The sequence below is a fragment of the Podarcis filfolensis genome, assembly GCF_964270895.1.
Source record: "Podarcis filfolensis genome assembly, chromosome: 2".
In the NCBI taxonomy this organism is placed as follows: Eukaryota; Metazoa; Chordata; class Lepidosauria; order Squamata; family Lacertidae; genus Podarcis; species Podarcis filfolensis.
Genome location: NC_139605.1, coordinates 108,318,099 through 108,341,488, shown reverse-complemented (window position 1 = coordinate 108,341,488; position 23,390 = coordinate 108,318,099). Strand labels below are relative to the sequence as shown.

The following is a 23,390-nucleotide window of genomic DNA, read 5'->3' as shown; positions in this document are numbered from 1 at the left end:
TGGAGAGCATCTCATGCCCCCTTACTTTCCCGGCTGCTGCACAACAGCCCTGCAGTGCTGACAGTTGAGTCTTAAGTCTCCACCAGTTGCTGCCACCGCTGTCAGGGCGCCCTCAGAACTCTCTGAGTTCCCTGACATAAATTACACCAGCGAGCCTGAACTGTATGAGAGACAGGAAGATGAGAGGGAAGAGGGCTTCAGAAGGAGGAGAGACTGAAGAGAACAGGGATTCCCAGACCACTGTGGGGGAGGAGAGACAGGGCTGGGAAGAAACTCAAGAAGGGGAGACACAGGAAAGGGAGCAGACAGATTCACAGGTGTTGCAAGGGTTAAGCTCCGGCTCAGAGGTGGAGCAAAGACCGGAATCTCTGTGCACACAGATATCAGAAGACTGTGGGAACGTAAGAGAAGTGCCGTAAAGGCAACTGGCAGCAGTGATGATGATTGAAATTAGGCCGGCTCTTGCCCGTTGTGTAAATAGCAATAAACAAGGACTACAAAAAGTGTCTGAGGGCACATTAGCAAACCAGATAAGCTGTTGTGGGCACACTCCACAATCTGTTATACCGGCTGCAATAAAACGTTGCTTTAAGTGCAGGGAAGGGACTCCGTGGGTTTCAGGAAAGGCCTCTGTTAGCACGCGTGTGCCTGCAAGCACCACACTGGCAGCACCTGCGATAGGAACCTCTCAGTCATCTTCCAAATTAAAAAGAAATTCTGTTTAAGGTAATGGACAATGGTGTGGTGTAGTGGTTAAGAGCGGTGGACTCGTAATCTGGTGAACTGGGTTCACTTCCCCGCTCTTCCACATGCAGCTGATGGGTGACCTTGGACTAGTCATACTTCTCTGAAGTCTCTCAGCCTCACTCACCTCACAGTGTTTGTTGTGGGGAAGGAAGGGAAAGGAGATTGTTAGCCGCTTGGAGACTCCTTAAGGGGAGTGAAAGGTGGGATATCAAGCCCAAACTCTTCTTTTTCTGATATCTAAATCTCCATGGGGATCAGATGCTTCCAGGGAGAATAGTAATGGTAGTTCATGAATCCTCACGTGGAAGTGAATGAGGCAAGCCCAAACTATGTGTTATCGCAACGTTCACATCTGCATGGGAGCAGCTAGATTGTGGAAAGTGAAGATAGCTGGACAGTCTGTCAAGTGGAAATAAAAATGGATTGGCAATAACATACATGTGTGTGCATCCAATTACAGATTGCACAAGAGGTTCACAGGCCATAGGTGACATAGTGACGGGCTGTGCTATAATTCTTATGATTAGGTTCTACACCCCAATCCAGAGACACCTGCATGGAGATTTTGTTCTGTAATTTATTTCCAAGCTACTTTACAGCATAACCTATGATATGCGGCCTAATAGGGGGCCATTTTAAAGGAGCATGTATGTGCCGTAGCTTCAGCTCTGAGAAGCCAGCTTTTTCCAGGACGTTCCAGGTTTCTCTGGTCATGTGGCACCCGTCAAACAGACATATCCAAGTTGGATCAGAGATCTGCTGCCAGAAGAGAATCCAGCTGGAAGGAGCACCTGCAACGTGTTCTAGGAAGTAGAAAGCGCCACCCTGGAGAAACAGAAATGAATGCATATAAGTTACTTTCTATTCTCCTTTGGATTTCCTCAGATATTCCTTTGCATAATCAGCGCTAATGGTATCAGAGTGCTGTTAACTTTTCATGGCAACAGCCACTGTTCCCCTGAATTTTGTCCTGAATCTTCCCACATTCAGCTGCATTGGATGGCTTTGGGGTTCTAGTCTTATAAGAGGAACACAGACTGCTCAGTTGGTTAGAGCATGGTGCTGAGAACGCCAAGGTTGCAGGTTCGATCCCTGTATGGGACAGCTGCATATTCCTGCCTTGTAGGGGGTTGGACTAGATGATCTCCAGGCTCCCTTCTAATTCTACAATTCTATGATTTCTCTGTCCGCTTTCTCCATTCCGAGCATAATATTACACATCTCCATCATTTGCCTTTTCTCACAGCTGCTACAAGCTGGGTCAACATCTTCACCAAGCTATCTGCTATGGCTGCAAAGTCTCATCCCTGGTCACTTACCACCAATTCAGATTCCTGAGGTTATACGTGATTTTATTTTTATTTATCACCCCCAAATCACTTTACACTTGATTACTTTGAACTTCATTGGCCATTTTAATGCCCATTTGCTCAGTCTGGAGCAGGAGTGCCAACTTGAATAAAATATTGGGGAAGGCCAGGTATGCCCCTCCCCATATAATGAACCACAAGAAGTAGTACACAGACACACTCCATTTTAATTGTATTGCCCATCACCTATGGGGGTTCCCGGCCCCCTCAAATATTTTATTAGTTGGGTCAATGGGACCTTGGCCCCTAGATGTTGGTTCTATGGTTTGGAGAAATCCTTTTGGAGCTTTTCACAACCACTTTTTGCCAACGTGAAAAATTGGGTATCATTGTCAAACTTGACCCCACTTCAGTCCTTGGACATGTTAATGATTAACAGGTTGAGTTTAAAGGCTCGTTTCTCAAATAATTGATTGTGCAAACTGCAAATTCAAGTATACTGTGAACTGGTATGTAAACTGTTCAAAATTCCAAAGTTTATTTATGTTGGGTGCTTTTAGGATTATGAGCCGGGGTAACTAACCTTTTTGGCCGCAGGTTGCAGTCATGCTTAGCAAACCCTTTGAGAGCTGCATGCCAATGCTGAGAAGGTCCAAAACTCAGTATGGATCCATACAGATGTAAGAGTTGAAAAGGGGAGCTATCCCTTTTCCTGGTTCATCAAATAAATTAACTGATGACCGAGGAGAGGGCAATTTACATCCCCATCAGGCCACTGGGCTTGAAGGAGAGGTTTAAATAACTTCATCCACCCTAGTACCCTGGCAGGTATTTAACTAAGTAGACCTATTGAAATTACGGTAATCACGGTGACTAAGAGAGGTTCATTCATTTTACTAGGTCTACTCTGCACTGAATGCTACCTTATTTTATTTTTTGTGGCAGCTGTCCAAATTGGTGGTGTTGCAGGGAGAAAGATAATAACTGTTTGGGCTGGATCATGTCCCTATGCTAAGAGTCCTAGATTTACGTCCCGGTTTCTGATTTGATCCTGGAATATCCTACTTTTCCTCAGTCCCTATTTTCATCAGAGAAATGTTGGAGGATATGGAGTTATGTGACTCCCAAGCCAAGGAGATAAGTAACTATACAACCTTTAGAAGACAACTGAAGGCAGCCCTGTATAGGGATTTAAAAAAAAATAATGTTTTATGTTTTATTATGTTTTTATGTATGTTGAAAGCAGCCCAGAGTGGTTGGGGCAACCAATAATACAATTGCTGCTGTTGTTGTTTAATAGGATGTCCCTATTTTCATCAAATAAATGTTGGAGGGTATGGGATCTGTCACTAGAGTCAGTTAACAGCTTAGCCAAGGGTGATTTTGAGTTTGACCCCGACTTTGCCAGTTTCATTGGTAAGCAGAGATGGAAGATGTCAAGGAAATCTCAGTGGGTGAAACAGATACATTTTACTCACTATACTTCAAAAGGAAAGAGAGGCTATAATGTGTTTAAAAAGCCATTCCCAAATGCAAATCATTCTATTTTTTTTTTTTTTTTAAAGGCAGGTGGGGATAGACACAAAACAAATGCAGAGAGGCTGAAATGTGACGAGGAGGAATAATAATAATTATTATTTATTTATTTATTCATTCATACATACAGGTTTCCCCAGCCACACTGGATGGCTCCCTACAGAATATTAAAAACACGATAAAAGATCAAACATTAAAAACTAAAGCCCTAAACAGGGCTGCCTTCAGATGTCTTCTAAAAGTTTATTTCCTTGACATCTGATGGCAGGGCATTCCACAGGGTGGGCGCCACTACCGAGAAGGCCCTCTGTCTGGTTCCCTTCACTGCTCACAGTGAGGGAACCACCAGAAGGCCCTCGGAGCTGGATCTAAGTGTCTGGGCTGAATGATGGGAGTGGAGAGGCTGCTTCAGGTATACTGGGCCTTCCTGCCCAACCCTCTTATCAGTTTCAACATCAGAGACAAGCATGTTTAAAAATTTGCTTTGGTCTCTCACAAGTGCGCAACAACAACGGACAAAATAATAAGAGGCATGTCTAGATCTGTCTAAGGTGCCCTCAGTAACACAGAGTGTGGGATTGTTTCTTCCTAACTGTAGTTAAGAGAGAAAAGCAAGGGAGTGATTCCAACGTTTGCAACTTATGAGAATGTAAATAGCTCAGAAGCAAATTGGTTTACGCAGAAACAACAAGGGATCTGAATCCATCTACCTGCATTTGTGATTCCCCAACGGATACAGAATTGACTAACACCCGAGAATACAGCATGCCCCTGCAGTTACTGAATTGTCCTTGTTCTTCCCATGGCGTGAGCTACTTACCGGTCTCAGCACCCGTAGGACTTCTTTCATAACTTGCTCTGGGCTCTTCACAGAGCATAGCACCAGCGTTGAAACCACCACATCCACCGATGCAGCTGGTACCTGGTGCAGGTCCTCAGCCGGAGCCACCAAACAGCGTTCCACCTGCACGTGGGGATTTTCAGCCAGGCTCTTGTTGAGAAACTTCTGGAAGTTGGGGTTCGGATCAGTGCATATGATTTTGCATCCCACGGGGTAGAACTGAAAGTTGGAGCCAGTTCCTGTGCCAATCTCCAGCAGTGTGAGGGCCCCCGTAGGACTGGCAAAGTCTTTCAGGTTGCTGAACATTTCCCTTTTCTTGTCGGACATGTGCTTATTATAACTGATTGTCATCACAGACATGAAGTAGGGGAATAACTTCTTGCAAAGGGGTTCCCAGATACCCAGATACCACAGCAAGTAAGCAGGGAAGGCTAATATCTGGACGCATAACCTGAGCAGGACAACTAGGCATGTTGCTTCCATGTTAGCAGGAGGGCAGAAAACAGCAAAGCCAGAGGAGAAGAGAAAGTCAGTCGCAGAGTCTCGATGGTGGGGCTTGTTATTATCTGTTGCTTCCAGTCCTCAAAGATCTCAAAGGGTGGAAAGAAATATTGTTAATAAACTCCACACACACACAAACTCACCAATAACATTGTTTGTGCATTCACTTGTAATCTTGCCCGTCAGAGGAACTTAAAAACTGTATTTGCTGTCTTGAAGAGGGAAATAATCTCATTTAGGGGGTATTCTTACACTTTATTGCAGCTGTGTACTCTGCGGTCCTGTAGTAACCCAAAGTGAATGTTGGTTAAATTTGTTACAAGCTTTTCCTAAATATAAGGGGAAACCTTTTTCCCATGGCAGAACTCTTTCACACCAAAACTGCGCTGAAAAATGTTGGGGTGGAAGGATTGGCTCCCTCTGAGTTAAAACTACGGTACTCTTCAGTGATATGTTTGCTTCCCTTGTGGGTTTGGTTTTTTGTCTCAAGCAGCTGCAGACTTGAGCAGCACAGTCCTGCCCTGCAAATGCTTTACTTTTATTCGCTCTAGCTGTTCTTTTGGTCTCTCTGTGGCAGGAGAGACATGGGCACCTGATGGTTTTTATTACCTACTTTAGGTTAATTATAAATCTCCCTAGCCAGTGCAGAAGATGAGAATATAGGCATATGGCAATCTTTTCAGAACAACTGGGCCCTGTAGCAGGATCAGTGCTGGATTTAAGGTAGGGGGACCCCTGACCATTAGGTCCAGTCATGACCGACTCTGGGGTTGCGGCGCTCATCTCGCTTTATTGGCCAAGGGAGCCGGCGTACAGCTTCTGGGTCATGTGGCCAGCATGACTAAGCCGCTTCTGGCGAACCAGAGCAGCGCACGGAAATGCTGTTCACCTTCCCGCCGGAGCGGTACCTATTTATCTACTTGCACTTTGACGTGCTTTCGAACTGCTAGGTTGGCAGGAGCAGGGACCGAGCAACGGGAGCTCACCCCGTGGCAGGGATTCGAACCACGACCTTCTGATCAGCAAGTCCTAGGCTCTGTGGTTTAACCCACAGCGCCACCTGCGTCCCTGTGCTGGAATTATGTGTAAGCCAAACAAGCTATAGCTTAGGACCCTACTCTCTTGGGGGCCCCCAAAAATTTTAAAGGGAAAAAACCTGGATGCACATTTCCAAAACGTAAGATAAAAAAACAAATAAAATAAAACCTACATAAAGCAACAGTGTTTTGTGTTGTGTAGGCACCTGTGATGAAAATAATGGCACCTGTTACCTAAAATATCACTGGTTTGCTCGTTTCTATATATAGGGTGCCTACAATCTGCTATTTATAATTAGGAGTTTGCATCATATATTTGCACCTATTATTATTTCTTGTTATAGCAAGTTTCTAGAGACTAGATTATGAGTCTTTGTAAATTTTGCTTCTAAAGGAACTTTTGTTATTGCCAAATGCCAATGTGTTTGCATTATTAAGTTTGTTATGAATAAAAAATAATTTAAATTTAGAGGTTAATAATTATTTCACTATTAATGTACTTGTTAATTGCATTTCAGTTCAACCATTACTTTGATAAAATACATATTTTGTTATGTGCAAATGGCTTTGGATACCTATTAGGTCTATAAATTTCCATGTAGCATATATTCAAAACACAAAAACAGTGACAATTTGTTGTTGGCAAAGGACAGGTGTGGACATATAAAGGGCCCCATTACCTTTAATAGTTTAGGGCCTCATCAAACCTAAATCCGGCCCTGAGCAGGATGTGTGGGGATTTTCTGTGTGAAGGGGCCATCAGTGCCAGAGCAGTTAGGTTTTTTTGTGGGGGTCAATGTGGGGTGTATGGGGTTGCAGTGTGTGGCATGGCACTTAGGGGCTTGCAGTGCAGGATACATGCATAGTTGCCCCAATCTGAACTTTTTAGTTTACTACCTTTTAGTTTACTACTACATCTACGCAGTTGACATGATTCACCGAGGGGCATATTTTATATTAAAAGCAATCTCAAACAGCAGAGGAATATTTGAGGTCACTGGGAGAGTCAAAATGGCTTCAGGATTGCTCTCCTGTACTACTTCAGACACATGGCTTATATATTTAGATATATGAGCATTTATGAATATTTATTCTGTATTTGAGACCTTAGAATTCTTATACAGTAACACTATCCCTGACTTTGCACTCTGCTTGCTTCTAGATCAGTTCTACCAACCACCACCTTACCTTTGGTACTGTGGCAAATTCTCACAGCTGCTTGCACATCTGTAATGTTGCTGCCTGAATCAGCCCCTTTATACTCTTCCTCTTTTATTTCATGCAATAAACCAATGGTTCTTTATTCATCCTAGTATGTTCATCTTGTGGCACAGGCATCTCGCAAGGATACATTATTTAGACTAGCGTCGGATAAAAAAAGATATTTGGTATTAAGTTCTGTATCTCTCTTTATAAACTCTAATAAAATTTATTTTAAAAAATATAAACTGTGTGGAGATTTTTGTTGTTGTTACTGTGCTATGTATTTTTGTGTGATATTGTAAAACCAATGATATTGTAAATCAAACCAGTGATATTGTAAACTGCCCAGTGATCCTTGGATGAAGGGTGGCATAGAAATTTAATTTTTTAAATAAATAAAATAAGGAAGCCAGTGGAACCAATTCAAAACCCCTTTCAAAGCTGTTATTATTAAGTCTGTGAAACCCTCTACTGCCAACACAGCTGTTAGAAGCAAAGATCACCAGTGTTGAAACGATGATTCTTCAAAATCAACTTCGTTGGACTGGTCATGAGGGAGCTCATAATAGCAGGGCTGCATTAGTTGTTTATATATATATATATAATCAAAATGAAGACATCCTGACATCCCTCTGTGGCTACTTTATGAACAAGGATGGGAGATCCGATCACAATTCCTTGCATTGCATCTGCACTGGCTCTGCTATTAGGAGCTTTTTCTACGGAAGGAAGTGTTTGTTTAGGTTTACATCCCCGCTTCTCGGGGCAGTTTTAGAATCTGCTCGAACTTACATTGACCCTTAATTAAAAAAAAAAAAGGTAAATGGAATGCAAGGTGTCAACACGTCGGTAACTTGACGCGCATATCCGGATTATGAATTCGTACATTTGACGTCCAAACCTCACCGTTTCCAGGAGGCGTTGGAAACGACCAACCTTTCCCTTGCCCAGCAGCGAAGGAAATGAGGGGAAGCTGGAGGCACCGCTTGGAGGCGTCACTGCGATGTACGAAGCGGCTCCCACGACTGCTGTGTCACCTCAGGAAGGCGGAGGCGGCGAAGGCCGCCCTCGCCTCTACCCTTTTGCCTTCGAGCCGAGGAAGAGCCGGGAAGAACCCGACGGGCGAGAGACGTTGAGCACGACCTCTCCGACCATCTCGGAGGAAGGGGCCGGAGCCAGGCCCTCAGCCGCCGACCAAGGGCCTCGAGCAACGCGGCGCCTCAGCCGCCCTCTCCACGGCCAACCGTCGCCTCACGTTCAAATCAAGCGCCCGCGCGAGAGAGTAACGGCCGCTCCTGGAAGGGGCAGGGCTGGATGTCATCTGAAAACAGCTCCCGCCTGAAAGCTCCCTTAGCTTCTGCATGAGCTTCCTCCCTTCCTCCTCATCGCTATACGCACACACCGTTTGAATGGCAATGCCCATCAACTTGGGGGGTGGGGCTCAAATATGCCTCCCTGTGCTCCTGTGCCTCCCACTCCCTGGTCTGAGCACTCCTTGGACTTCGCTGAGGACATAGCTGTCAACTTTCAGATTTGAAAATAAGGGATCAGCAGCCGCGAAAATAAGGGATCAACAGCCTCACCTGTCCCGGGGAGCCTCAAAAATAAGGGATCAGCAGCGTCACCTGTCCCGGGGAGCCTCAAAAATAAGGCAACAGCAGCGTCACCTGTCCCGGGGAGCCTCAAAAATAAGGGATCAGCAGCCTCACCTGTCCCGGGGAGCCTCAAAAATAAGGCAACAGCAGCGTCACCTGTCCCGGGGAGCCTCAAAAATAAGGGATCAACAGCCTCACCTGTCCCGGGGAGCCTCAAAAATAAGGGATCAGCAGCCTCACCTGTCCCGGGGAGCCTCAAAAATAAGGCAACAGCAGCGTCACCTGTCCCGGGGAGCCTCAAAAATAAGGGATCAGCAGCCTCACCTGTCCCAGGGACAGTCTACGGGATATCTAAGAAGCGGGAAGCAGTGGGAAACGGCGCTGGAATAAGGGAATTTCCCGCAAAAAAAAGGGAAGGTTGACAGCTATGGCTGAGGATGGCCGCGACGTTGGTCACTGAGCACAGGACCACCGTGCGCATGACCAAGTCCATGGAGCCTTTGGGAACGGCACACATCCTCTCCGGGGGTGACAATGAAGCCCTCAAAGCACAGGTGCTGGTTCTTGGGGACGCTGTTCAGGAGATACCTCCCAAAGTTGGGTTTGGGGGCGCTGCAGGTAATAGTCCGGCGGCCTGGTGTGTAGAACAATGGTTTTAGACAGTGGTTTTCAACCAGAGTGCCGTGGCACCCTGAGGTGCCTTGAATGATAGGGGTACTGTGCGCAATACTTGCCTCTGTCCCTCTTTCCTTCCTTCTTTCCCTCCTCTGATGCCCTCTGCACCTCCCAAAGGCTTGTGTGACACACACACTACCCTATACGTGGAGGTCTCAGGGTGGTTCACAGAACAAAATCAAAATATAAAACCACAATATATGTAATCAAAATAAAAACAACAAACCAATAACACCCCCCCCCACAAGAACCATGTTTTAAAAGGGCATAGGATGTCAGTCAAATCAATGAAAGGCCTGGTTAAAAAGGAATGTTTTTGCCTGGCCCCTAGGCAAATGTCCCTGGGGGGAGCATTCCACAGATGGGGCACGACTGCAGAGAAGGCCCGTTCTCAGGTCGCCACCCTCTGCACCTCTTGAGGAGCAGGCACATAAAGGAGGGCCTCAGAAGATGATGACAGGGTCCTGGTAGGTTCATGTGGAAAGAGACGGTCCCTGAGGTATTGGGGTTCTGAGCCATTTAAGGCTTTACAGTACAGTGGCACCATTGGTTAAGAACTTAATTCGTTCCGGAGATCCGTTCTTAACCTGAAACTGTTCTTAACCTGAAGCACCACTTTAGCTAATGGGACCTCCTGCTGCCGCTGCACGATTTCTGTTCTCATCCTGAAGCAAAGTTCTTAACCCGAGGTACTATTTCTGGGCTAGTGGAGTCTGTAACCTGAAGCGTCTTTAACCTGAAGTACCACTGTATACGGGACGCGGGTGGCGCTGTGGGTTAAACCTCAGCGCCTAGGACTTGCCGATCGCATGGTCGGCGGTTCGAATCCCCACGGCGGGGTGCACTCCTGTCGTTTGGTCCCAGCGCCTGCCAACCTAGCAGTTCGAAAGCACCTCTGGGTGCAAGTAGATAAATAGGGACTGCTTACCAGCAGGAAGGTAAACGGCGTTCCGTGTGCTGCGCTGGCTCACCAGATGCAGCTTGTCACCCTGGCCACGTGACCCGGAAGTGTCTGCGGACAGTGCTGGCTCCCGGCCTATAGAGTGAGATGAGCGCACAACCCTAGAGTCTGGCAAGACTGGCCTGAACGGGCAGGGATACCTTTACTTTTTTTACCACTGTATAGGTTAAAACCAGCACTTTGAATTGAGCCCAGAAACTACCATATTTTTTGCTCTATAAGACTCACTTTTTCCCTCCTAAAAAGTAAGGGGAAATGTGTGTGCGTCTTATGGAGCGAATGCAGGCTGCGCAGCTATCCCAGAAGCCAGAACAGCAAGAGGGATCGCTGCTTTCGCTGCACAGCGATCCCTCTTGTTGTTCTGGCTTCTGAGATTCAGAATATTTTTTTTCTTGTTTCCCTCCTCCAAAAACTAGGTGCGTCTTATGGTCTGGTGCGTCTTATAGAGCGAAAAATACGGTAATTGGTAGCCAGTGCAGTCGGACCAGGATTGGTGTAATATGCTCAAACAGTCTTGTTTGCAATCTGCCCGCCGAATTCTGCACTGGCTGAAGTTCCCAAACTGTCTTCAGAGACAGCCCTACATATAACGCATTGCAGTAATCTAACCTTAAGGTTACGAGAGCCTAGACAACAGTAGTTAGGCTATCCCTGTCCAGATAGGGATGTAGCTGGGCCACCAGCCAAAGCTGATGGAAGGCACTTTGGGCCACTGAGGCTATCTGAGCCTCGAGCGACAGCAAGGATCCAGGAGTACCCCCCAAGCTACAAACCTGCTCCTTCAGAGGAAGTGTAACCCCATCAAGAGCAGGTGACCTCCCACCCATCTGATCTAGGGAACCGCCCACTCACAGTGCCTCAGTCTTATCTGGATTGAGCTTCAGTCTGTTCTTACTGTCACTAGGCTAATCTGTTAGGTTCTTTTCCTACCGTCACTTGATTGGTTTATTGGGTTTCTTGGAACATTGCAGCAGACTATAATGGGTGCAACCATTGCTGTGCTTTTTATTCTATTTTTTACCTTCCAGCTGTTGCAAAACTACAGTTCCCATCAGTCCCAGCAAGCATAGCCAGGTGACAAGGGGTGATGTCGAGTTGAAGCTCAGCAATGGGAAGGGCCTATAGCATGTTTTTGTCTAAAGACCCTTTTCTAAATAACTTTTATGCTTGGAGCAATTTCTGTAGAATCCTTGGAGCAATTTCTGTAGATGTGCCCATGCTATGGATGGAAATAATGCACAAGCAAAGAAAGAGAAAAGCAGGAAGGAGCCATTTCTGAGCAGCATGCGCTAATGTTGTGTGCAGCTTCCATGCAAAGCAACAGGGGGCAGTGTCGGCATCCGAGTTTTTCCCAATCAAACCGTCTGAGCTCTGCCCGGTACTGTTTTACCAATTACCAGCAATTAGATCAATCCATGTTAACAGACTGGTGTGTCCGGTGATGTTGCTGGGCCTCTCCTTTTTTGCTCAGTGCGCCGTATGTGGGCAGCATCATCAGAAGAAAATGTGCCCCTAACTGATGTGGCAATCCTCCGAGAGGCTGAAGAATTGCGTCATCGTTGCGCAGTGGAGAAGGGACCAAGGCTCGGGCTGACTTGCATGTGCCCATTAGCAGCATTTCCGCTGCAGTGCTGTGCTGCCCGCAAATGTTGAAGCTCTCCTGAATGTAAAAGGCAGCATGCAATGCATGTGGAAGCAGGTTCTATAGGAGAAATTGGACGGGATGCTCTTAAAAGCAAAAAGCTTTGCTGGACACCGTGAATTTGCAGCTCTCTGGCATTTCAAACTATTACTCTAATTGAGGGCCAGCATGATGTTGGGGTTAGAATCCTGGAGACTAAGGCTGGGGAAACCTTGATTCAACACCCCCCCCCCACCAGAAACTCAGAAGAGTAAAGAAACCACTTTCTCTAGTCACCCAGTCCCATCTTGTAGTCATCAGGCTGCTTTGTTTGAGACTAGTGAATTTATTGGAATCTGCTGATTTTTTTTGGATGGTGGGAGGGGTCGGTTTTTGGATCCAGGCTCAACTAAATGCAGTCAAGTCCCATTGAAGCCACTGTGAAAACTTGGTCCCGATTTCAGGCTTCCATTGCAAGTGTGGCACTGAAGTTGAACTAATGGAGCCCAGAGCCAACCCTTCAGAATTGCTTGCAGCCTTGGGGATTACCGTGAACACGGATGGGAAGGAAAGCTAGGATGACAGCAAGGAATGGCGCTGACCACTAAGTAAGAGGGACAGATGACATTTCATCCAAGAGAAGAGGTTAAAACAAGATGGACATACCTTTTTATTGCAAATTCCAAAGTAAAAAGATGTACAGTACAAAGGAAATCAAATAAGTCAGACGGTATTCATCTTTCATCCCAGCTATTTTGTTGAAGTAGGTATTTTTTTATATTAAAAAAACCACACACATGCTCTTTCTCCCCTCCCCAAAACTCCTCCTTTTCCTCATTTGCTTTGTTTTGTTTGTTTGTTTGTTTGTGTGTGTCTTAAAGCAGAATAAAATCTACTGGGTTAGGGTCTAAAGAGGCTGAAAATAAAGACATTATTGAGGGGTAGGGTGGGGAACAAGCAAAGTGCAGCAAGAAAATAGTTGCCCTGATATCTGCTGGGGGGGGGGAGGGAGGGAAGAAGCGATAGCAGTGACTTTCTTAATTAGCAGCATTAATGGCACCATCTCACTATGCTTTCCCCTTAGTCCATGCTCTGCCCTATACACACTGAAACAGCACTTGCAGTTGTGAATCTCAGAAAAGCATTTGAACAGACGTGAATTAAATTAAGCCTCACAACACCCCTGTGAGGTAGGTAATTACCCGTTTTACAGATGGGTAAAACTGAGGCACATAGAGAGGTTAGGTGACTCTCCCAAGTTTGGGGACACACACGCACGCACACCGGATCAGCCGTGGAGCTGAAAACAGTAATCACAATAGTTCTGTTTTTCAATATTCAGCTCTTAACACCTGAAAAGCAGCAGTTTCTATCCCCTCCTCTACAAAATGCACTTTCTAGAGACATTCACACCCTCACACCCCTCTATATACAAATGCAACATGCATCAACCTACGGCAAAATTTGGATATATATGTATCTGCGACAACACATAATTCCAAGCCAATTTCAGCCACTTTGGATATTTGGTGAAATTTTCCTTGTTGAATTACTCTATATGTGCTTCCAGATAGGGACTTACTATTGCAGATGGGATGTTGGCAACAGATTTGTTTTTTAACATCACATTTTCCTTGGAAAGGATACACCAGAATGAAAAGGGGGTGGAGAGACCATGGGCTAGTATTGCACTGTGAAAAAATTGTCAGCATGAGGAGCACTCATCCCATAATAAGAACCTGTCTGGAAGTGTCCTACATCACAAAAGTCCAAACTTGTTTAATAGTAGAGTCTCTCTCTCTTTCACTACTAAAGGGAGACTCACAATTTTTGGATTAATGTTTTGTCTTTTTTTTTTAATTAGGGTGTGGGATCTCTTCTAATGAATCCATTCACCTTCTAGAGCTTCTTCACTCAGGGTAGCCCCCATCACCCTCACATGGAGGTGATCACTGTAACTTTTGAAACACAAAATGTTTATTTTGCTATTCATTAGTGCAGTGAATTCCTCTGCCTGCAAGTGTGCCTGATCCCATATATTCTGAACTGTGGGAGGAAAACGGGGGTAAACATGTAACCCAAACCACAAAACTATGACAGGAGAAACGAACCTGCAGCATGCACAACTATCCATAACCACAGCAAACGAGCCACTTTCTGAGCAAATTTCAATGCCCCAGTTCCACCTCACTTTTTTAAAAATAAAAACAAAACAAAACAAAGCCTCATACAACAGACAAGGAGACTGGTGCATGGGTGTGATTCCCCAAATAATCTGTGAGCTTGTAGAAACACAATAATAATACAACATTGTTTTCCTCTTAACCACCTGGCAACCGGGGAGTCATAGCTAGCGGATGAAGGAAAGGTGTCGCATCTCAGCCCTTTAAATGGAAAGATTTAAAAGTGGGGACGGGGAGAGAGAAATGTACAAGCAGCTGATTGGAACAAATTATTTAAAGTGCAAAGCGTAGGCATATTACTTTTGTCCGGTGGATGGATTCAGAACTGCTATAAGCCAAGGAGTGGCTTTCCACTGACCTATGTGCCACTAAAGCCCTAGCACATACTGTTTATGGAGAGACTGTTATCGATATGCAAGAGACGGCAAAAGGAGGAGAGGACATGGAACACACAGGACCACAGAGCTACCCATTTCCTGTACCAAGGCAAGTGCAGTATCAACCTGAGAACCTTCTGGCTTGGAAGGAGTAATAACATACGTAGCAGAAGAAGGCCAAGGTTGCGGACGGGACATGATTGTGAGTGCTTACCTGCAATCCCCAGGTAAGGGCCTTTTCATGCTGGTGCATAGTCTTGAAACTGAAGTCCTCAACATGGTGATGGAGACCAGAGGGTTTCAAACTACCATCTATCTACGGTCTTCATCACCATGATATCTGAGCCCTTCACTTTCATGTCATTCTCCAGTTCATAAGAGCCAGTTCAGGCTATTTTCTCCATTCATCCCCCCAGAGGTGCATGTGAACTTTCATATGTTTAGACAGGCTTTTTGAACCAGCTGGTGCTTAGGAGACTGAGCAATGCTTCGGAGCCACATTGGCACCGCAACCTTGCATGTGTGCCGGCAAACATGTAAGAGGTCACATATGCCTCGTTTTCAAACATGGCTACGTTCATACTGAAAATACTTTACAACATGAAATATGAAGCGGCCCCTTGGTCCTGTACAGGAAGTCACCTTTCAGTTCATCGATGACGAATATCAGATCACGCTGTTGCCCTGTACTGGTTGCCATGAGGCAACCAATTTCAAGCATCAGACTCTCGGCCCAAGAAAACATTCTCACTGGGCCACATTTAGGCCTGTTCATTGTACCTGAATGTACCCTGTACGACAGGGGATTTTGTATCAGAGTAAAAAATAAAATAAAAATAAAACCGAATCTCTATTTTTCAATGCTCAAGCTGGCGTCTTAACTAAAAAATATTGGCAAGATCGCACCCAGATGCCCAAGCTATCAAGATTTTGCCTTTGCTTCCTGAAGTTTGAATTACAAAGTTTTGGAGGATAGCACTAGGTCAACAGCATTTTGCTTCAGAGAATCGCCAAAGGTTTTTGCGCAGTCTATCAGTGCAAGAAACAAATGTCAACCATAATTGACGATTTCTGGATGGGCAGACCCTGCTTCTTTGATAATTGCCACAACTATCTATTTGAGAATAACTGCATGCTAATTCTCAACCTAGCAGGCCCAGTTCCCTTACATTCTTAGGAGTTAATATGATTGCTACAGAAACTTTTTAACCGCTGAACACACACATCAAACCAACTTTCCCATGTGCAGTTGAACTGGGAATGTTCATTTCATGTTCTTTGGCTAGCAGCGGCAGCAACATAGTTCATTAAAGTGTGTTTTCTTATAATGACTACAATGAGCCACCAAGCTATCTAATAAGGAGCAGCCAATTTATATGGGGTCAGACTATTTGCTCATTTAGCCCAGTGTTTTCTAGTTGGGCTGGCAGTAGCTCTCCAAGACTTTAGGCAGAGGGTCTTTTACATCACATCTTACCTGATCCTTTTATGTGGAGATGTCTAGGATAAGGTTACCAGATTTTTTTCAGTGAATCCGGGGACACTTTTCAACTTCAATGGATTTTGTATTGGGACTGATTTGTACATCTGGGGACTGTCCCCGGGAAATGGGGACGTCTAGTAACCTTAGTCTAGGACTGAACTTGTAACCTTCTGTAGGAAAATAAAGTACTTTACCACTGAATAATGGCTTCTCCCCAAGGATAATTCACTACTGGCAATCTGCACTTGCAAGACGGATTACGGCAGATATGCAAATCCTAATGGGTCTATGAATCTTGAGTTTAGGATTCCTCAGCATTTTCCCTTTATCTTAAAAGTTTAAATGGGAGGATTGGGTGTAGGGTGAAACTGGGGCAATATCATTTTTGCCCCATGTCTTTACAAAATAGAGAGAGAAAAAACAGGGATATACATATGTATCTTGATGCAACTTCCCACCTGAAGAGCAATACATTTTCTGCTTTCTATCTAAAGCTCCTGATTCCTCCTAGTGAAACAATAATATAGAGATTGGATTGCACATTTTTGCACTGTTAGAAATAATTTGAAGTTAGGAGTAATATTTATTCTAAACCCTCAATAATAAAATGTGTCGAGAGTAAAAGAAGCAGGATTTCCTTACATAATACCCTCCAGAAAAATTCCACAGATAAAAGTGACAACAGTGATCAGAACAATACTTCCTGTAACACTGGTATTTTGAATTCTAGATTTCCCCCTTCATGCACAAGTCAGTTTTGATTATCTTCTCAATTACATAGTTTTACTAAGCATTTCTGCATCATAAAGCTGTCTGTTGGTTAAGGAAAACTTGAATTCTTGGAGTCTTCGTAAAAACAATCCAAGTAGTTGAAGAAGGAAAACAAAGGAAGTCGGTCATATTATTTTAAAATATCCAGCATTTTTGATATAGGAACTTGTCACAACCTGACCACTGTTCTAAAGAATATTGTCAGAATTATACATGTCCAAAAAAATAAATAAATGCAGTCTTGAAATTATGTTTTCTTCCAAGGCCTATTGCCATTTATACCATTCAATTGTATTAACAATAATACCCTCAAGTTCTGGTTTTGTTTTTTTGTGAGGGAGAGGATGGTTGGAGTGGCATGAGTTTGTGAGAAGTTGCAAGCCCAGCCATAGTATTTATGCCAAATGACTTGATGTATGAGTTTTCCCCCCTGGTTGCGACTTGATTGAAGATCTTCCATGTCAGTTTCACAAAGCACCTGCCATTCATTGTTGGCTGATTAGAAATCTCCACTGCCCATTTAATCAGACAGCCCAGAAAACCAGATTGCTTTTTCTTACTAATTCTACCACTCCAAAAAATATAAATGAACATAAAAGCAAAAACTAATTTAAATATTCTCAGAAAAACAACATTTCAACAAAATTCTATACAGCACCTTTTCTGGTGGTGGTGGGGAGTACAAAACGTTGAGCTTAAAAACCAGCACTATCAAAATTAAATGTACGTTTTCTAACTGTTCTCAACGATTTTGAGATTTCTCTGATTTCTAATTTTCTAATGCTTTCTCGAAAAAGCATTGGCCATGCCTGTTAAACTAATAGGATTCCTTCTTTATTGCCAAATTCTTTGATTCTATATATCTTTATATGCTGTCTGTATGTCTCAAACTACCTTTTTGTGATTGTTAATTTTTGAGTAAGATTTCCCCAATATTCTACGCTTTGCTTAAATTACGATGTGTATAAAAATACAGAGCATGTTCCACAATATCCATGAAGTTTGGCCGATTGTTTGTTTAAACAACTGTCCCCAAAAAAAGAAATGGAAAAAAAGAAATGTAGTGTAGCAACTAGAAAAAGCAAAAGTATTCACTTTAGTAGGACATAGCCCTCAGCTCTGAAGCTGTTTGTTAATAACTTTTATTTGTTAGTAAAGCTAGTGTAACGTAAGAAAGTTCAAGTATCGCTAAATAATGACCCGATGTAAATATAGATTGCAGGGCATTTTTACTAAAAATTGCTTAGTAAAATTTGACAGCACAAACACTACATGTACCGAGCTTTCCATATGGAACAATAGTCCAGCTAAAGAACAATTATGACATTTAGCCAAATCTTGCATAGAAGTGGTCAAAATATATTGCACCTCAGAACCAAAATATAGTCTAAATATTTCCGTTTGTTGTAAAGGTAACTTTGCAATAAAGCTTTGCTCTGTGTCTGTTTGGGAGGCTTTATCTCCTCCCCCTGTGGGGATGTACATAAGTTGACATTGTCTCAAAAGTGGAAAAAAGAAAGAGAAAAAAATGTATTATATATAGATATAAAATTAAACATGGACAGTGGCATACGCCAGAAGCCATTCTATTTAATTTTTTGTAGTCCTTTGTTATTTACAAAAAGGCATGCCAATAAAATAAAATGATATATTACAGTATTTATAATATTCTTTTAAAAAGTTCAACCACATTTTTCAGCTTTTGTTGTTGTTGTGCTGTTTACAATGTTGCCTGTACATATGCATGTATTTTTTTATTTTTATTTTTATTATACACATTGTAGGAGTAAGTGGGGTAAGTCTAACAGGATAGAAATGTTTTGTTCCTTGTTGTATCTGGTACAGCAGAATTCTTCCACTGATTTCATGATAGCTAGACTATGCATTTAAAAAGTCCAACTTGGCACAGATGTCTATCGAATGGCTTGCTTTCTACATGACCCTTGTTGCGGGCATCTAGGCTGCGAGATTCTATAGGTCAAGCCTCTGCCAGCTATCTAAAAGGCATTGCTATTTGTTTGTTTTGCTTTTGGAATATTTTGAGTGATTATTTTGTGTGTGTGTGTTTGCCCTTTTATAGATACAATTTATTTGGTCCACATTCAAACAGCTTGTTTTCTTTCATCGCGCCCTAAAAAAAGTTCAGTACACCTCCCTTTTTGCAACCAGGCATTCTAAACGATTCATAGCAGCCTATGCCTTCTCTTTTAAGCTGGATGATGGAACAGAGTCTTGGTTATAGTGCAATTCAACCTTTGGCCCATAGGCGAGAACTACTCCACAAGCTTGTGCCCTTAAAAAACAAAGAAAAACCCACACAACTGAATTCTCAGTATGATCGACTCGTTGAAGGTGACACAATGAAACAGTTCAAAATATTGAGATGCCCAGGTACTAACTAGGAACACAAAAATTATGTTCCCACCCACCCCCAAACCCCCCCAGGGTGAGACTCCCGTCAATTTAGAGTTAAGACTAGTTGAGAGGTAGCTCTTTCATCCCTACCTGAATTTTGCAGGACTGGTTAAAATTATGACAACAATGTGGGATGAAATGCAAAGTTGGTGAAGGCACACGACATATAGGACACTTTCTCTCTCAGCGCTGCACCCATGTCACACGGCTACTTTGCTCATCAAACATGTGATGTTCTACTAAACGTTGGTTTTTAACATTATGGTTATTGTTGCTAGCGTTTTGGTTTGCTTTTCCTGTAAGAAAAATAAACAAACAAATGCAAAAAGCAAAGAAAATCGTGCAACGTCAAGACTGCAAGCTGCAGGAAATCTGTCAATGGAAGAACGCTAAGTAGAGGCCACTTTTCTGGGAATCAGCTTGTGCCCCATTGTTGAGTTCCTTGCATCAGAACGATCCCAAAGGACGCAACCGTCAGCATGTAAATATGGCACACAGTGCTGTAAACTTCCCTATCGTAACTCTACCCTCCTCGATAAAATTGCTTTATAGAGCTGCTGAAAATTGCACCTTTGAAAGATAACGTGCTGTTTCCGATAGCACTTTTTCATCTCTAACAGGGGAGGGAGGGGAAGTTACCTACACTGCGGAATGGAGGCTAAAGAGTAATTGCGAGTATTGCAGGAAACAAAACTACCGGGTGGGTTTTCTTGAAGCCCTAAAGCACTCTTTGACAGCGACATTGTATTAAGAAACCATTGCTGCATGGTCTTTTTCCATCAGAAGGCTTTTAAGAGCAGCAATTCCCGTTTTTGCTGTTTCTTTTAAAAAGTGCAAAAAATATATGGCTGCATGGTTAATAAACATACACATAAACGGGTCTCCGTCGGTTGGTTTCACATTTTTGTTCTTCCTAGAGGAGGTGCATGGAAAGATCTAAGGATTGGTAACTTGGCGGAAGGGCATAGATATAGCTAAGAGTAACTCTCCCAATACAGTGTGCTGTAGTCAGTGGAGTGCCTCAAACATATGGCTTAACACAAGGCCTGGACAGCATATTGAGTGTCTTGTGATTTTATGATTCCTCATGCATGATTCCTGATCACAGCATGCCATCATGCAAATCATTTCTATGCATTGAAACGAGCACAATTTTATTTTATTTTATTTTTGGAATCAGCCTGAGCGAGTTTTGGCAGGCTGAAAACACCTGATTATACCCATCTCCCAAACCATGGTGAAGCCCATATAATAAAGAAGTATGCAGATAATAAATACCAAAGGAACTATGATGATTAAATGACATGGGCTAAATATGTGTCGTTTCGTTTCAGCTTTTTCTCGTTGCTCAATTTGTTTTCCCCCTTGTTCTAATTTTTTTGTTTTTTTGTTTGTTTTTTTGGTGCTTAAACTAAATGTCAAGTATGAAAATCTAGTTTTGCATGAGCAACCCAACCCTTCAAAGTGATTGTTTTTTTTGTTTTGTTTTTGTTCTGGGTTTCCTTTCAATAAAATGAGAAAAATAAAATCCATTTTGGCTGCTTCGGAAAAAATATATACGAATCCTAAAGCAGCAGGTTTGTTTGTTTTTCCTTAAGTGTGTGTGTGTGTGTGTTTTATTTTGCTTGTTTGTCCTAAGTTGCATTGACTGATGTGGAACATGCAGTATCCACCTGCCCAAACAGTATAAAATCCTTTTTTTTTTTACCCCGCCTTTGCATTGTTTCCTGTTTTTTTTAATATATTTGCCTAGATGGGTCCGTTAAACAGGTGGTAGATCACTGCTTTGAGATGCAACATGGTCACACAGTAAGCAGACTATGTTTGGTATAGGATCTTCAGGTAAAGTGTCTCCACAGCTGTTCACTATTGATATATATTTTATCGGGAAGTTTGTAAACAATCTTTTCCGCTCATACTTTTTTCCTAGAGTTATTAATGTTACGGATCATCTCAATATTTGGGTTCCCTGGTGTCTCTTTGCCTTTTCGCTCTTTCCCGTCTCCCATCCTCGGCTCGCTGTTTCTCCTTTTCGGGCTTAGTCACACTGTCATAGGATGGGAGGGACGCTGTGGACGGGGTACCTTCTTTTTTCTCCCTGTTTGTCCCTCCGTTTTCCATCTTATTGGAGACGTTCTTTCGGTAAATAAAGCCCCTCCTTATTAAGCGAGCCCGGTACGCCCTCTGGATGACCAGTGCAGAGACCTCTTCCTGCTTGCGCCGCAGTGTGGTTGTAATAGGCTCGTAAGACACTTTGGATGGATTCGAAGCCACAAACCTCTCCTCCATCTGCTGCCTCAGGATGTCCAGCTCGCCGCTATCGCCCAGCACCCGCTTGGTAAAGGCAAAGAGGATGTCCAAGCAGTGGATTCTATCCCCGCTCACCATCGGCAAGTCCATGGCAATGAGTTCAATAGTGTTGGGCTTAGGGACGCGGAGAGGGTGCTCCAAAGCGTCGGCAAAGTCTGCCAGCTTGCAGTACTCAATGAATTGCGTGGCGTCGGGGTCAAACTTCTCCCAGATCTCGTAGAAGGTCTCAAAGTCGTCTTCGCTCAGCGGGTCGGCGCTCTCCTCTGTAGCTACGCTGAAGTTCTCCAGAATGATGGCAATGTACATATTCACCACAATCAGAAAGGAGATGATGATGTAGCTAACAAAGAAGAAGATCCCCACCGAGGGATTCCCACAGTCGCCTTTGAAACCACTCCCGGGGTGTTCCTTAGTCAAATCACAGTCCGGTGGCCTGTTGAGGATGGGCAAAAGCAAACCATCCCACCCAGCTGAGGTAGTGATCTGGAACAAGCAAATCATACTGTTGCCAAAAGTCTCAAAGTTGAACATGTCATCGATGCCAGCCTCATGCTTGACGTAGGCAAAGTTGGACATCCCAAAGATGGAAAAGATGAACATAACCAGGAAGAGCAGGAGACCAATGTTGAACAAGGCAGGCAAAGACATCATTAAGGCAAAAAGCAGGGTGCGGATCCCTTTGGCTCCTTTGATCAGGCGCAGGATGCGGCCAATACGGGCCAGGCGGATGACTCTGAAGAGAGTAGGTGACACAAAGTATTTCTCTATGATTTCAGCCAAGAACATACCTTAAATGAGATTGGGGGAAAGAAGAAAAAATAGCGTTACAATTCTTTCAAGTAATCACATACCATTTGCCCAGAAGCAGGTAGTACTGGCCATATTTGAGAGGGAAATGCCATACTAGGTTCATTGAGACTGGCAGTCTTCCTATCTCCATATCCTTAGTATTTGAGTCTTTGCAAAATGCCCATGAGCCATATCAGCAAATTTCCTTTTACAAGGGCACCTCATCTTTTTATTATGACCATTATAAAATGATAGGCAGTGCTTGTTGCCTCGTTATACCCCATGAATCATAAAATAGTATAATCTCTCTTCCCTTCTATTTACTTTGCTCTGTTGTTTAGGATCAGGCTAGATGTAACATCCCGTTTTGTGTGTGTGTGTGTGTGTGTGTGTGTGTGTGTAAATCCCCCCCCCTTGTAACAACAACTTTTATACCTTGCTTTTCTATTCAACAATCCTCTAAATGGGTACCAATCGGTAAGACAAAAAACAAAATGTTAAAAACGGCAACAATCCAAATTTCATGTTCAAAGTAGGCGTCGGCGCTTTGGGCAATTGCCAGCAGCAGCAGCAGAAAATATGGAACAAAACTAGGTCATCCAGAGAACCCCAAATGCTCAACAGAACTACTGGCCAATTGTCTAAAAGAGAGCAAGGAAGAAGCAAGGCAATCCCTAGAAAGAGATTTTCACACCTTTGGTGCCACCACCGACAATGCCCTACCCTGCATAAATGCCCACTGCATTAAAAATAGAGCCATCACACAGCGTGGGGCCTCTAAGGGAGCTCTTAATATGAAGGTGGGCTCATATGAGAGAAGGCTGCCCTTCAAGAACAAAGATCATTCAGGACCGTAAAGGTCAACACCAGCACTTTAAATTGGGCCCAGGAACTAATGGCATGAAGTATGATTAATTGGTGCAATATGCTCCTGATAACACTTTCCAGTTAATAAAAATCATTACCAAGGCCTTTGGTGGCTGTCTTCCTCCTGCCTTGCTGTGTGCTGCTAGTTTGTTACTGTTTTGTGGTTTT

General features: G+C 43.6%; 2 protein-coding genes and 1 long non-coding RNA gene across 6 annotated transcripts in view; 1 reads left to right on the top strand and 2 right to left on the bottom strand.

Moving 5' to 3' along the window:
• Positions 1 to 1,312: 1,312 nt before the first annotated feature.
• On the bottom strand, positions 1,313 to 4,989 carry LOC310755689 (thiol S-methyltransferase TMT1A-like). Its single transcript, XM_083598999.1, has 2 exons — positions 4,414 to 4,989; positions 1,313 to 1,572 (listed from the first exon to the last, which is right to left on the bottom strand). The coding sequence occupies exons 1-2, from the start codon at positions 4,915 to 4,917 to the stop codon at positions 1,336 to 1,338; spliced, it is 741 nt and encodes a 246-aa protein (XP_083455125.1). The 5' UTR covers positions 4,918 to 4,989; the 3' UTR covers positions 1,313 to 1,335.
• Positions 4,990 to 8,545: 3,556 nt separating this feature from the next.
• Positions 8,546 to 14,121, top strand: LOC310755786. The gene is made up of 2 exons (XR_014544545.1): positions 8,546 to 9,324; positions 11,435 to 14,121. It is a non-coding gene; the product is annotated as an uncharacterized lncRNA (long non-coding RNA).
• Positions 12,669 to 23,390, bottom strand: part of SCN8A (sodium voltage-gated channel alpha subunit 8) — a 109,350-nt gene continuing 98,628 nt past the window's right edge. For all 4 annotated transcript variants that reach the window (XM_083598524.1, XM_083598523.1, XM_083598521.1 and 1 more), the window contains one exon: positions 12,669 to 22,354. In XM_083598524.1, the coding sequence (XP_083454650.1) occupies positions 21,210 to 22,354 (1,145 nt within the window). In that variant the 3' untranslated portion in view covers positions 12,669 to 21,209. The remainder of the gene's footprint in view (positions 22,355 to 23,390) is intronic.

Excerpts from the sequence above, each read along its gene's own strand:
- LOC310755689 (XM_083598999.1), bottom strand. The coding sequence starts at position 4,917 with ATGGAAGCAACATGCCTAGTTGTCCTGCTCAGGTTATGCGTCCAGATA. Across the intron at positions 1,573-4,413 it reads TCCTACGGGTGCTGAGACCG|GGTGGCGCTTTCTACTTCCT; the intron begins GTAAGTAGCTCA and ends CTGTTTCTCCAG.